We start from the raw sequence: 15,952 nt of genomic DNA, 5'->3' as shown, positions 1-15,952 counted from the left end.
AAGAACAAGGCATTGACTTTGATGAAGTCTTCTCTCCAGTGGTCAAGATGACTACATTGAGATGCTTTCTTACATTGGTTGCCATATTAGATTTGGTGTTGCACCAAATGGATGTCAAGACAGCGTTCTTGCATGGTGATTTAGATGTGGAAATTTACATGCTGCAACCAGAAGGGTTTGTTGAGAAAGGCAAGGAAGATTTGGTATGCCAGTTGTTAAAGAGTCTTTATGGCTTAAAACAATCACCGAGGGCATGGTACCATAAGTTCCACAAGTTTATGCTTTCTCAAGGCTACAAACGTAGTGAGTTCGATCACTGTCTATATACAAAGAAGGCTAAGGATGGCAGTTGGCTGATCCTTATTTTGTATGTGGATGACATGTTGATTGCTGGCAAGCACTTGGAAGAAATTTTAGCTTTGAAGTCAAAGATGTCAAAATCGTTTGACATGAAAGACATGGGTGAGGCAAGTCATATACTTGGTATGCACATTGAGAGAGACAGATCAAAGAAGTTGATTTGGTTATCTCAAACAGAGTATATTGGCAAGGTTTGGCAACATTTCAATATGGAGAAGGGAAAGGCATTAGTGTTCCATTGCCACCATATGTGAAACTTAGCAAACAAGATTGTCATGTGTCTGAGGAAGAACGGGCTGAAATGGATAAGATTCCATATGCGTCTGCAGTGGGTAGTTTAATGTATGCAATGATTGCTACTCGCCCAGACATTGCATTTGCAGTGGGAGTAGTAAGTCGATACATGTCAAACCCAGGCAAGAAACATTGGGAGGCAGTGAAAGGAATATTGAGATACCTAAAAGCTACAAAGAGTATGCGTATATGCTATGGGAGTCAGGAGCTAAGTGTAAAGGGTTTTACAGACTCAGATTATGCAGGTGACTTAGACAACCGAAGGTCTACGTCAGGGTATGTCTTTACATTGGCTGGTGGAGCAGTATCCTGGTGTTCTAGATTACAAGATTGTGTTACTCAGTCTACTACAGAGGTTGAATATGTTGCAGCATCAGAGGCATGCAAAGAATCAATTTGGCTTAATCGACTAGTAACAGATTTGGGAATCAAAGAAGAGATGCCTATGTTATATTGTGATAGTCAAAGTGCTATACAATTGGCTCGCTATCCAGTTTATCACTCAAAGATAAAGCATGTGGATGTGAAGTATCATTTCATCAGGGAAATTCTCGAGGATAAGCAACTTCAGCTTGTCAAATTTCACACCACAGAAAATCCTGCTGATCTACTTACAAAAGGACTTCCCTCAGAGAGCTTTGCACATTTTCACAAGCAGTTAGGTGTAGGGTAGTACATCACTTCTCTACATCTCTTGTATATTAGCTTGTATAGTAGCTTCTCTCACACTTAAAGTACCACATTGGACTTTAAGTGGGAGGTTGTTGGGGTATAAAGCCCAATGTGGTCGCCCAGGTAAGTGGGCGGGCCGCCAGGTATGTACACATATTCTTTTGTAAAAACCTAATAAGAACTCACTATGCTCTACACATTACAGGAGAGCAAGTTCACCATATCGTCGTGCTCTTCTTCTCGCACTCTCTCTCGCGTCACACTTCCGCTCGTACTCCTTTAGTTGGCAATAGTGAGAGCCGTATCAAACATTCAACAATTCCTATCCTTCCAAATATGGAGGAAGAAGAAGAAATTAACGACTTGAGTACAAATCAGAAGTGCTTGGGTTTTCCTCCCTATCCCTCTTAAGAACAAATCATTCTTGGAGAACCCTATCTTCAAGGTCCTTTGGATCCCTTTTAATATCTTACCTGACATGCCTCTAATCCCAGGGCACTTCTTGAATAAGTGGGTTAGGTCCTCACTAGCTGTTTTGAAACCTGAGCACCTATCGGAGCCAATACTACTAGGAAGGATCTTGTGGCCTATTGACAGGGCCCCCCATAGCACCTTTCACAAAAAGATCTCCAGAATCAGAGTCCATTGTGGATCCCAGATGTTCTTTGCAATCACCACCCACCAATCCTCCAGCCATTGTATGCCCCAATGTTAAGGGGAGTGAACCAATTTGTCTTGTATAAGAGCGTGATATATGCCCTTGGTGTGAGTTTTGAGGAAATGGTTTCTCTCGATCCACTCAAGACGTGGTTCGCAAAGGGGCATCCAATCTTTCCTTAGCTCTATTGATCAGCATTCTCCTAGTGCCATTGAGGTGAAACTGGGAAGCCAATTGGTATGTCTCTTTCTAGCTCTAGCTATTGACATCCTAGAAGTGGGTTAGTTGATGGAGTCCTTTGTTATTTACCTTTTTGGAAATCTCTCTCCAATAAGGGTTCACTAGTACGCCAGCAGCTCTTGAGAGCCATGGGGACTAGTGCATTATGGATTTCTGGAAGTATCTAGTTTTTCTCTCCCCATTCCAATCTCCCAGTTGCTTTGTTGCACTTGCACACCAGCTCATTCATTGTGCCACCTAGTCTCAGGCTGGTCCACTACGGGGTTAGCAGTTTTTCATGAACCTCTATCCCTTCCACCACCCACCTTTAGAGTAGAGCTTTTCTTGGTACATCATATCCTCTTGTGCTCTTCTTAAAAATCCAACCCTACCATTTTTTTTAAAATCAATAGAGCAACTTCATCTTCAAGTTGCTTCATACGCTCCTCGTGAATCTTTTTCAATCGCAGGCCCATGCCTTTTATTTCTTTTTTAATACTCTTGGAAAATATATCCCAAGCTTTGGGGTTTGAAAGAACAATATCTTTATTTAGCATACGTAGAGAGTTTTTCGTTAGGCTTTGGAACAGCAGGTCTTTGAACAGGTGCTCCCCTATGATCGGTAGCTTCCTAGTCCCTTGGAAAATTGTTGTTTCCCTTTGGCTTCGCTAAATTTAATGAACAAAGGAAGGTGATAGGCTTTGTGTTGTCACCACCTTCATTTTGATGAGCAACGGAAGCTAGTCGGCATGGTGAGAGCAATAGCATTTGTTAAGCTAGGAGGCTATGTGGGCATATTGCAAGCTGGTGTACGTGAAGCTCAGTATGCTACTCCATGGTCCAATCTCCCACAAGTCCATCAGAGCCTCACATAGGCTCAGTCATTTAGCTTTTTCAGATCCATTCAGAAAACTTGAAGAGCCTGTTATATCCTTCATCTTCTCCACCATATTGAAGTCTCCAAGTAGGAGCCACTCCCCTTCAATCTGGGTATCTGTGAGGTGGAGCCACAGCTTGGCTCTATCCTTAGCATTGTAAAGGCTATAAGGTGAGTGGTTGATCCACCCACTTGACTCTCACTCCTAGGACTCTCCCATAGGAATGATTCATGAGACCACTTTTGCTCCAGGTCCCTATCCACTATACAGAGGATGCCACTATACCCGTCCACTCCCTCTCCATAGAACACCAACTTCTTCCCCAGAGCTTGCTTTCTTTTGCTAAGCCAACTTTGTACCTTAAGGCCAAAAATGAACATATGAAATCAAACTATCAAACAAAGAAAGGTTATAAGAGGCCTTATATGCGCTTACACAAAAATCTAGAGATTTTTCTCGATAAGAGAGGCCCAGTATTCCTTTGAGTTCATAGTCAAAGAGTCCACCAAATTCTTTTGGTCTATAGCATAGCTCCCAAGCAGTGTTTGGTAGCTTTATTGTGCATCAAACAGAAGAGTCTCCAGCTAGGGAGATGCCTTAGTTGAGATGGTATTTTGTTAGCTTCCAACAAAACAAGGAATAAACAATAGAGGGTAATATGTAACTATTGAAGGCAGCGACTCTACTGGAGGTTAGAGTAGTTTGCATGCTTTTTCATCTTTATTTTTCCTTCAATTTATCTAGAACCTAATTCCATCTTTGATTAAAAGTAACTAAGAATCCCATTGGTATACCAAGAAGTCCAAATACATGTCCGTCTACAATAACCATCCAACTTGCTTGTAAAATAATGTGGAACCTCCCCATACATTCAAACATTTAAAACATTTTTTATTATTTTTGATGATAGAGTCACTCACTAGGCAAAAAAGGTGCAAAAAATACCAAAAACAACCCACTTACTTATCTTGATTAATTATAAGGGCATGTGTATCATCATCAAATTGTTGCAAACATAACTGATCTAGGAAACCTGGAATCTTAGTTCCTTAAATATGTCCATGCTTAGGAGCAAGGGCAAAACCCATCCTCAAGATAATAGCATCAAAGAAAGATCCATTAACTAAAATCTAGTCGTAGCATTTTCAAAAAGAAGGTGGATATATTTTATGAGTTTTTTTACAATACCAAACGTCATGAAGAGACTATCGTATAAAATCCCATTGGGCTCTATCATAGTCCTTGTCAAAGTCAATTTTGAGAAACAAGAAATCTTGACCTATCCCATGGTCATGACTCATGTTCGATCCTCGAGGTTACATTCCCTCCCAAAGGGCAATTATGGCATTCCAAATAAACCTTCCTTTTACAAATCCTTTTTGTTCTTTTCTTTTTTTCAAAACTCACAATTGTGAGTAAGATATGTTAACAAAACCAAAAAGTTACATAGGCACGCCGTGTTGGGATCCAGCCATGTGTAAAGTGTGGGTTTTGTCCTAAAGACTGAGTGAAGGAGGGAAGAGGAGGAATTATCCACATGTAATGGAGTCAAGATGTAGAGCTACTTAAAGCTCACTTTCATGAATAAACAACACTATTCAAGTTTGCACTACATGCTTGTCTATGGTGGGCATGTGCTGAGCTAAGTCAATACTCAAGATTGTGTTTACGATGAGTCCAAGCTAATCTATCTTGGAACCTAAATCACTTGAGTGATAATCTTGCTTACACACACTTGCACTATGTTTCTCTTTCATCCACCCTAGCTAGCATGATCCCATTCCCATCAAGTGGTATCAAAGCTTTGGAGTGCTAGCTAGGTTCATTATATGCTTTTGTGTGATAATCTAATTAGCATTTCCATTAGGATTCTCTTCTCTCTAATCAATTCATGATTAGGCTATGTGTGGGCAAGTTCATGGTGAAAGTCTATTGAGCCACTACCCTCCATAGCTAGGTCAAGCTTAATTAAGAGACGTAGGTTCTTTGCATTCAATTAGTAAATGGTTGTATTCACGTAGTGTACCTCCCCCTCCCATTTCCCTTCCAATAAGCTCTCTAATTGAGCATAATTAAGTAGGTTCTTCGATTTTCTTTTGGTATCAATCTCTGCATGTTTTGAGTGTTCTAATCCCTTGATTATTTCCACCCCGCATACCTATTGCTTACAGTTTTATGTGGAAATAGTACTTGTTGTGCAAGCTTTCCATAGTGTCTTCAAACACTCTATTCCAAGCCCGAGAGCTCCTTCAAACATCTCACCGTTTTCATTCCAAAAATGTGTGTGTGAGAGTTTGTGTGTGTGGAGATCTACAGTTGTTAGATTAGATTTATTGTAGTTGGAGTATTTGACAACCAAAGCTAATAGACTTGTGCCATTGTTGGTGTGAGTCATGGGTTCAAGGTGGGTTCGTGGGCGGACCTGAAGCAGGCGATCAGTATAGCTGAATCCTCAGTCAGGTCCACAAGGGAGTGCTCAAGTGCAAAAAAAATTGGAGCCTACAAGAAGCCTTGTTCGCTGCCCGAGCCCTGCCCCGTTTGCCCGTGCTTGCCCAAAAACCTGCCCGGGGATGCCGCCCTACTGCCCGGCCTGATCGCGTCTGCCTGAAACTTGCCCGCAACTCCAAGCTTCCCTCACATGCCCGGAGCCTATTTCCGCCCCCCTTCCCACGGCCATTGGCCCTACCCTTGATCCTCTTATTCTCCAAGGGTCTCCAGCAAAAAGCAGGCAGTCCCACAATCGACAAACAAAGTCTCAAGCAAATTTTTCACAAGCTTTCAAAGGCTATCAAAGCTTCACAACATTATACAAGACTTCGAGCTCCAAGCAAAAGGTTGAAGCTTCACACTCCAGAGAAAAAGTAAAGATCAATTTTTTTAAAGAGGAGCTTCACTCCAGTGAAGAGGTGCTTCACAAATTAAACAAAGAACCGGGCATTCTTTCATTCTCTCTCTCTCTCTCTCTCTCTCTCTCTCTCTCTCTCTCTGCTCCAATTAAAATTTTTAATGCAACCCAAGCACAACATCTTTTGCAATTAGATGATCTTTTAGTCGTGCTTGTGTAAAGAGGTAGACACTGGCTGGGAGAGTCTCCTAAGGTAAGACCCCTCTATTAGCACAATGGGAGAGAAGGGAATAGAAAATTACAAGTGGGAAGGGTTTAACACCTGTCAAACAAAGTTAAGGGGATACCTCATGAAAAAATGCTTATGGTCTGTTATCAACACTGCCTTAGAACAACAAGGCGAAACCGATGGAGTGCATACTAGGGCATCTACACTCATAGCAAGTGCATAGAATTTGGCCAAGGAGGAAACAAGCATTAGGAATTATCATCACCTCTTTGCATGACAACTATGTGCATTTCATAGACAAATGTAAGCATGCACATGAAGCCGGCATGTTCTAGAAAGAAACTTTGGAGCCAAGGCTAAAAGAAGTAAGGTTAGTTTCAAAAGACAACTTTACAAGATCTCTATGGTTGAAGGGGAGGACATTGCTAGCCTGGTAAATAGGCTTAAGAGCCCTCGGTAGCAGGCAACAAGGCACACACCACTCGGAATCCACAGTAACGCGTTGCCACGAAGAAGCAAACTCCTACCACAAGGCTTCTCCTTGTCGTGCTGCAACCACAACGAGCACTGCTAACCTCGTTATCTTCCCAAGGGGAAGTAGGAGGGAATGTATCACCCGGATAAAAGAAATGTCCAAATCTGCACCCCCAAGCTCCACAAAGAGGGAAGAGGATGTCGATTGTCCCCCTCCTCTGGGCAAGCCCTATCTCCATAGCCAACGGCAACCCCTCAGTCTCGGATGCAGTATCTCCCTCTTGGCAGGAACACTTGGCCTTACAAGCATAAGTCAAGATGGGAACACTGGCTAGAAATTAAGAAAGAAGTAAATTGATTATCTTTAAGAATTGTACAAAGTAGCCCAAGCTCGTATCAAGCGTTGAGGTGTCTCTCGGCCTCTCCAAACATTACAAAGGGCCAGCCCTAGGCTAGCCACTATCCAGGATCATTTACCCATCGAGCTTCTCAGCCAGATCTTAACGAGCAAGGCTTTTGACCTGGCAATTGACATAAACTTACTAAACGACATAATCTCTCAGATTTGTTATCCATGTAGATGGTATGGGATCAGTCTTGACCTCGGTAAGCTTGAAAGTTCTTACAAGACCACACATTTTAGACCAATGGCAATATACAACGATTGTAGAGAGAAGCCACTTTGCTAGACTTAAATGCCAAGGTCAGCTTCTGTTGGAATTTGTAATGAAGGTGTCTCTGAAGACTATAATGAAAGTCTGGTGCCCCTGCCCTCAACTCTTGACGGGAGAGAATGGTCCTCAAGGGACCTTTCCTCCTGTAATGCATGCTCCCACCACTGGCTCCCTGCCTCCGTCCGGTCGCCAGGTGGTGATCGCATGCATTCTTGAGAAAGGTCCCTTGAGGACCATTCCCTACCCCTTATAAGTTATAGCTTAGAGGTAATTATCAAATTTTATAGGCGAGATTACACTAGGTTGGTTTTTCTCAAGGGCACTATTGGAAGGGTTGGGCGATTGCTTGAAATATTTTTTTTGAAAAACTTACATATGGAAAGTCTGAGTTTTGAAGGTTCTTACGCAAAAAATTTGAGAATTTTCTCATCTTCAATTAAAAGGCCATGGGTTGATGTCGGGTCCCTCCTAAAGATAATTGGAAGGACTTCTTGAAACCAATGGGAAATTTCTTGTGGAAAACCAATACCAAAGATACAATATCTTGGCAGTGGGCTAAATGGGAGTGCATCGCTCGACCCAAGGAGCAAGGCGGTATTGGGATTAATTGACCCTACACTGCATGTTGAACCTCAGTGCGCTAAATTTGTGGACACATCTAAACTAGGTGACAACATAGGTGAGCTGGTATGTAAATGTATCAAAGCATTAGAGACACTTGAATAGGGACAGACAACTAGGTATTTCAAAAACTCTGCAACCCATTGGTCCCCTTGCCTCTCAAAAACACTTGAATGGGGAGAGACAACAAGGTATTTCAAAAACTCTGCAACCCACCATTGGTCCCCTTGCCTCTCAAAATGGGAACAATGTGTTGAACCCATTCTGGAGAGAAGTTGCTAGAAAAGTTAATAAAAAAAGGTATCACTCACTTAACAAAGTGCTGGGAACGCAGATATCACAAGATGGAACAAAGCCTGTCAGTTAGCCAGCTAGTACAATCTCAACGGTAGTGAATGACTAACAATCAACAAAGCCATTAATAGTCTCTACTGTATACTTGTGTCCATTAGAACATTTTGGAGGTCTTTTAAAGGGCCCTTTAGTAGAAAGAGAAAAAAGAGCTCCTCCAATGAGAGAAGAGCCAACATTACGTAGCAAAAAAACCTTATATTAACAAAAATATGAAAAGGTATCATCCGCGAATTCAATGATCCAATCGTTCTTCAAAACCGTCACTTTTTCATTAAATGCAAGTGTCTTTTTCACGACGCCGGTGCCGTCCATTCAATGTAGCTTGCGTCATCATTGATAAGAAAAAAATCACAAAATTGTTAACTACTAGCAGAATTTGAAGATTTTGACACCGTCAATGCGCCCGAAACACCTGAAAACCTAAAAATCGAATGTCTACTTGCCCTTTTCTAACACCCAAAGAGAGAGAAATTGCCGAAAAACCTCTAAAAGAGGGTTTTTGCCGAATGGCGTGCAAGGGGCACTTCAAAAATGTTGTTGAACGGTACGAAGAGGCCCATTTACAAAAGTTTGAAGTGTTTCTCGCGCGCCATTCGGCAAAAACCCATTTTTAGATGTTTTTTGGCAATCTCTCCCTCTCCAGGTGTTAGAAAAGGGCAAGTAGACATTCCATTTTTTGTTTATTGGGCGTTTCGGACGCATTGCGGTGTCAAAATATTCAAATTCTAACACTAGTTGACAATTTTGTGATTTTTTTTTCATTTCAGTGATGACGCAGGCCACATTGAATGAGCGACGCCGACCTCGTGAAAAAGACACACACATTTAGTGAAAAAGTGACCGTTTTTAAGAACTACTAAAAATTTAGGTTTACTTTTCAAAGTATCTAGTTGTCCTTTTGGATGTACTCAATAAGTGCAAAGGGCAGTTTACAAAAAATGTCTAGAGAGAGAAATTAATTTCTTAGAAGGCTCTCCAAATGACCTCCGAAATCTTCTAATATATTTGTGAGGCTGAATTTGTTTGGAAAGCTTGCGCATGGCCTAAGAACAAAAACTTTACCAAACCACTAACTAAGGAAATCTATGGAAAACTTATATACCAAACAGGATGGCTCTCCCCACTAAATGAACAATGGTAGAATCTTTGGTCATAATCCAGATGGGTGTCAACAGCAAGTAGCATATGGGACCCCCGCTAGCCTATGGAAGGTACTAACAAGAGGAATAGGCTCTGGTAGGTGCCCAAGGTGCAAAAACGTCTAGGGAGGATCCGCTCCATTTATTGCACAACTACGAAAGTCCTAGTAGGAAAATTATATAAATGGATACAAAAGACCTGGAAGATAATGTTCTTCAAGAATTGCCTTCTCTTGAGAGGTAAGATTTGGAAGAACCAAGCCATTGTAATTTGTGCACAAATTGTCCGTTTTTGCTACTTCAAACAAGTTTGGAAGGCTAGCAGTCAACGTGTCTTTCAAAAGACCACTCGACAACCAGCTTCAAAGCGTTTATTCAAGAAGTAGAGAAGTGATGTATCTATTGAAAAACACAAGAACTCTAAAGACTAGAATCAAGCAATCAAAGCCCTCTCGAGTCTGGTTTAAACCAGCCTCCACAATGTAACTATCTAAGTTGCTCTCGTCCATAAGGACTGTGCAACCCAAATCGTGTATTCTGATCCCTCAAGGCAGTATATGTACTTGAAGTTATTTGTGCATTCCTTTGTGCGTTAATAGAAGTTCACTCACAATTGTGAGTATGGCAAAAAAAAACCCATCAGTTGGAACTTGGGTTGCAAGCTTATTAACTTGAATTTGGAAGGGAGGCACTGGCGTCACCTTTACGATCTGCTTCGTGAGATAAATTCACGGGCAAACCCATTTATCAAGATGATTGCGCACTATAGATGAACCAACATGGCAACGACATCTAATATGGCACCAAGACACCTCCTACAAAAAGACTACTTTGGCCATGAAGATGGAGGCTGCCTCACCACCGGACAACTCCAGCCAACAAAACTATCCTCCCCTAATGAAAAATAATACCATCAATCAGCATCAACTCGAAGATAACTCACTCACCCTCAACCACCTCACTTTGGATCCCTACGATATCATTATCGAGGAGCTTGCCAACTTGTCCCAAAGAACTCCTTTCATTTATCTCTTAATCCTCAATAAGTCATTAGGAGATTTTGGAGATCTTTTAGAAGGCCTTGTAAGAAATTCTATTTCTCTCTCTAGAAAATATTGATAAAAGGTGCCTACATTTATTGAGCACGTTCAAAAAAACAACTAGACGCTGTGAAAAGTGAATCTAGCATCATGTAATTTTTTAATCTTAATATATAGAGATGTTAACATTCAATCATACAACTGTCATTTGGAGGTGGAATTTGACAATCTTGACACCACTAATGCATTTGGAATGCTCAAAAACTTGGCTGTCTGCTTGTCTCAATCGGATAACCAAAGAAGTCAAAAAAGTAAAGAAAAACACCTTTAAAGGGGCTTTCTTCTCATGGCACGCAGAGAGCTTTTGGTTGAGGGGTCAAAAAAGCCAAAACAAACGCCTCTAAGGGGGCTTTCTCCTCATGGCGTGCAGAGGGTTTTTTGGTTGAGGACCGAAAGCCCTTTACGCACCATGAGGAGGCCTTAGCCAAAATCCCTCTATTCGCCATGAGAAGAAAGCCCCCTTAGAGGCGTTTTTTTGGCTTTTTTGACCTCTCCAGGTGTTTGATTGAGGCAAGCAGACAACCATTTCCCAGGTTTTTGGGTGTTTTGAACACGTTGGTAGTGTCAAAGGTATCAAATTCCACCTCCAAAGGATAGTTTTATGATTGTGTACAAACTAATTGATGGCACACGTCTTATCAAGTGATTGACATATATTGTATGAAAAAAACACTTGCATTGAATGAAAAGTTTTTTGACCTCTCGAGGTGTTTGATTGAGGCAAGCAGACAACCATTTCCCAGGTTTTTCGGTGTTTTGAACACGTTTGTGGTGTCAAAGGTATCAAATTCCACCTCCAAAAAATAGTTTTATGATTGTGTACAAACTAATTGATGGCACACGCCTTATCAAGTGATTGACATATATTGTATGAAAAAACACTTGCATTGAATGAAAAGATGACCGTTTTGAAAAGTGCTTCTATATTAAATGGGTAGATGGCAAGTTTAATCCTTTTTTTCTTTTTTTTCTTAAATTATTTACATAACAGAGCGTTTCTAGTGATTGGACGCGCTTTTTTTTTTTTATATTCCAACAGGCCTCTAAATAATCTCCAAAATCTTTTAATGAATGCTCTAAGAAGAAGATTATGATAAAGAAAGCTCCCTCATCCTTTGCCTCGAGGATAACACCACCCTGCTTGCACCTACCAAATCATAGAAAAGGTTGTCTTCAAACTCCCCGCATTGGCCTCAATACTACTACTTTGAACCCCCTTCACCTAAGCTTTTGGTACCTTCATCGAGCCCCAAACCCTCATCTAGCCATGGTCCTGCTTTCTCCCTTCCCTCTTTTGCTTCCACACAAGTACCCCCCCCCCCCCCCCCCCCCCCAATAAACTAAAGAAGTTTGATGATAACATATCTTTCGCCCTTTCAAAATAAGATGTGCAAAGTCTCCTCCATTATCACCCATCTAGAGGCATTACTTAAACAACAAATAGCTCCTAAGAGCCTAAACATGAAGCCATCCTGCTTGCAAATTGAAGATAAACAAGCCCAAGCTCTCCTCAATGCAAAGTTTGCCTCTCTTATGATCCAATATCAACTGGATTACACCTAAGCCCTCATTCTAGCTAACAAACTCCTCATCAAAACCCTTAATACCCATTTGAATGGCAGCACTTTTGGGAACTCCCATCTCCTTCAGAGCACTCATATATCCTCCAATTTTTAGGGCACGCTAATCCAGGATTTGCATAAAACTTTAAGTCATTTATTAGTTGGATTCACAGCTCCAATGAACAAGACAGAAAATTCTTGAATAAAGTTGTGAATCCCTGTGCTCGGAAAAAACCTAGGTTCAATGTACAAATTTTGAGATTTACCTCTAAAGTGCAAATTTGAAGGTGAGAAAACCTACAAAATTTAGAGAAATTCAGCTTTGATATAGTGTAAAAACCGTCAATTTACCTCTAAAATTTTCTCATGTGTAAGTTTTAGGGGAAAGAAGGTTTTCTCAAGCACTGGTTGTGATGCAAAAACTTGGCCTTCCATAGTCAAGCTCTCTAATGACACTACCCACCCCATGTAGGTTTGCAATTGTGATTATATTGGCTTTAGTTTCTTTAATAAACGTGTGACTAATATCAGCTGGCCAAGTAAATTGATTCATTGCTTTGAAAATGGAAATTATTCATTGCTGGATAACCAAATAATTAATCCCAGTAAGTAACAATTATAAGTTATTACACTAGTACAGGAATTGTAGCTTATTGACATGTTTGAGGTGCCAGAGACCACACCCTTCGGGGTTGGCACTTCGCCAGGGTTGTCAAAATTCTTACTCGAGCGCCAATTACTTACACATATGGTTACACATGGACAGAAGTTTACCTTGTGAGATGACTATTTCACACTTGGTCCTCCAAAAATGATAAGATATTCACACATGCTTTTCTGACGACTTGGAATGTGCCCATTTGATGTTGAAGGGCATAATGGCAATGCAATCAACAAGCATTTGGTCAGGTTTGTGTGATGTTAAGGGTGTGGTGGTGTAGGTGCAAGGTGTCATCACTGATGCCACCATGCTTGGAGACATCAAATTTCTCGCCATCACCCCATAGGGCATAGGCCTCCTCCCCATGTATACCGTCATCGCCAGAGAAAAGCTGCTCATCCGACATACGAAGGGGCACCATCACCCTGATACCCAAGCAAATGAGGCTGGTTATCACCACATTCCAACCCACTACAAAGAGACCACCAACTAGCTGCTTGCCCACTTGCACTCTTCCTGAACCCCCATACACAACCCCCCTTGACCTGCTCACCGGTAGAAAATAGCTGCATAGTGTTGGCTCCGCTAGTAGCCCCGTAAGCAGTCCCCCCAACAGCCCTGCCACTGCATGAGTGTGAAATACCCCTAATGTGTCATCCACTTGGTGTAAAATTGCCACCTTTTTGTGCACCACCATCATTGTCAACCATGGTAGGCTCCCTGAGCAAAACCCCATCACTATGGCTGCCCATCCCTGCACTAGACCTGCCCAAATCCAAAAGAAACAAGAGAGAGGAAAAAACATTAGGATGATCTATGACTGATGCTGGCATTTAAGAATACAACCAAGTTCAAATCTGCGTGCATCGGCCATAGATCAAGATTCAAACTCAAACAAAATGATCATAATGATTTTCCTTAATTTTGGCCTAAAACTGACTAGCTGGCTAAACTTAAATAGAAATTATAAGCCTATTTGTCTCTAATAATTTTCTATGGTCTTTCAAGTAGAGTAATACCTGCACCAGGTGTGATGCACACTAGTCCTGTTATCATGCCTTGAACAGCACCGATGACCGACGGCTTGCCGAAAACGACTACATCCAAGATGGTCCATACAAGAAGGCTAGTGGCAGCACAGACATGCGTATTGAGAACTGCAAGTGGCGAATCAACGTTGGCTGAGTATGGATCGCCACCATTGAAGCCAGCCCAGCCCATCCAGAGTAACCCTGCACCTGCCAGGGTTAGCAGTATATTGTTGGGCGGAAAACACTCTCTATCTCTGTTCATGCGAGGCCCAACCTACATGTAAAAAAACATTCCAAATAAGCATCATAATATGTTGGCCTCATTGGAAAGGAAGCAACTAAAGTTCTCTCAAGCAAATCAGCAATTATGGCAATAAAGCACAATTCTGACGCAGGTACTATGGCATCTTAAAGGCTCTTAACCTGACTCCAACAACATGAAACTGTGGAAGGCACAAGTAGTTACCCAATAGGCCGCTGTGAAACCCGCAATGCCGGCTGAGAGATGAATCACATAGCCCCCCGAGTAATCCATGACGCCCCATTGAAAGAGGAAGCCTCCGCCCCACAAGCTAAATGCGCCAATGGTGTAAGAGAAGGTCAGCCAAAGTGGCACAAAAAGCATCCAAGCTTTGATGTTCATACGCCCAAGCAGGGAGCCGGCAATGAGAATGAGAGTCACAGCTGCAAAAACAAACTGAAAGTACACCATGGTAGCCATCGGGTAGAATGGGGTAATCATTGCTGTCTCGAGCGTGCCGTTTCTGTAGTAGTGTGCTGAGGCGGGCAAATATGCTTGGTTGACAAGATAGTCTTGAGCCAATGCTTGCCCTGCCCTACCCCAGAAGGGTAAAATCTTTTCACCAAAAGCCATCTTGTATGCCCACAGAACCCAGCATAAGAGCACTGCGGCAAAAGCGTAGAGTGCCATGAAGGCAGAATTGATGGCCCACTTCTTCTTGACGATGCTGCCATACAGGATTACAAGACCAGGGACGCTTTGTATACCGACAAGGGTAGCTGCTGTCATCTGCCATGCATTGTCCCCTTTGTTTAGCCAATCTGGGAGGCTTGGGAGGTTGTTTAAGTAAGCACTCGGTACTGCCGAGGCAGCCATCTCTGAGTTGAATGCTTATCGCTGGTGTTCCTTTGTTTTGTCCTGAGTTCTATTGCTGTTTCTGTGTTCTTCAATATATCAATTTGCTTCTCTTTGACGGGAGAGCTGTCTGCGTTTGATTAATGCATCAAGCACCCAGAGATGACGATGGTACCTGTGGAGATGGTCTAGCGCTCTCTCCATACGCAGCGTAGAGATAACTACCTCGACTGTCCATCGCAGCTCCTTCAATTGTAGCCTGCTTCTTGACATGTAACGCCGAAAAAAGCGAAGCTTTTCAAATAGATTTTACTCAGGGCACGCTTCTAAAACTAGCCTTAAAAGCTATTTCGGCTTGAAAACTTGAAATTATTGGATCTAGTATGTCTTAGGTCTCGAGGAAATTGGAAAAACCATGAGAATCTCACCAAGATACCGTTCACGAGTGTGGGGAGCATAGACAATTACATAAAATTGGGCCCTATTGCATGCTCATAGTGGAAGCAGGGGACGAGCGTGGTTGCACATATGAAGGGTTGTCGCCAGCATAGGTGAAGGGACGCGCAGCGGAAGCTGGGGAAGCAGAGGCGAAAGGGTTCTTTTTTTACATCAAAGAGGTGCCTCCGATGACAGCTCCGCCATTGTGCTGATATGGTTAGATCATAAGGTATGAAATGTATGCGCAACGACCCCTGATCGACTCCTGCGCTCGCACTTTTGGCTGGTTGTGAGACAATGCGAGTAGGTTGCGGAGGGGTCTGGGAAGATTCCTATCAATTGAATATGATATGAGCCAGTAGAAGTCATTAGTAGGGGCTACCGGCTGAAATAAATTCAAAAAATGCTCTCATTGGTTTGAGAGGGAAAAGAGAAAGGTCTACACGTAGAGAAAGGTCTACAGTTGAGGGGAAAAGGAAAGGCCTTTCAAGTGTCGAGCGTGTGGCAAAAAATTTCTCTATTGAAGGCAGAAAATGGAGGTTAGCATGTATGCCACAAGTAGAGCATGCCATAGTAGGAGGAAGGTAAGGCGTCTCTCTCGCACGCACGTGCACACACTTCATCGTTGTCTTTGTCTTTGCCTGCAT

The 15,952-nt window shown here is 42.2% G+C and overlaps 1 protein-coding gene across 1 annotated transcript; it reads right to left on the bottom strand.

Moving 5' to 3' along the window:
• Positions 1-12,664: 12,664 nt before the first annotated feature.
• Positions 12,665-15,160, bottom strand: LOC147458161 (ammonium transporter 3 member 2-like). Its single transcript, XM_086511772.1, has 3 exons — positions 14,238-15,160; positions 13,760-14,045; positions 12,665-13,505 (listed from the first exon to the last, which is right to left on the bottom strand). Exons 1-3 carry the CDS (start codon positions 14,886-14,888, stop codon positions 12,985-12,987), a joined length of 1,458 nt encoding a protein of 485 aa, XP_086367898.1. The 5' UTR covers positions 14,889-15,160; the 3' UTR covers positions 12,665-12,984.
• Between the last annotated feature and the right edge of the window lie 792 nt (positions 15,161-15,952).

This window comes from Adiantum capillus-veneris, chromosome 5 (assembly GCF_014529385.1).
Source record: "Adiantum capillus-veneris isolate H3 chromosome 5, ASM1452938v2, whole genome shotgun sequence".
Classification (NCBI taxonomy): Eukaryota; Viridiplantae; Streptophyta; class Polypodiopsida; order Polypodiales; family Pteridaceae; genus Adiantum; species Adiantum capillus-veneris.
Note: the sequence above shows the minus strand (reverse complement) of the source record. Positions and strands in the feature narration are given on the sequence as shown.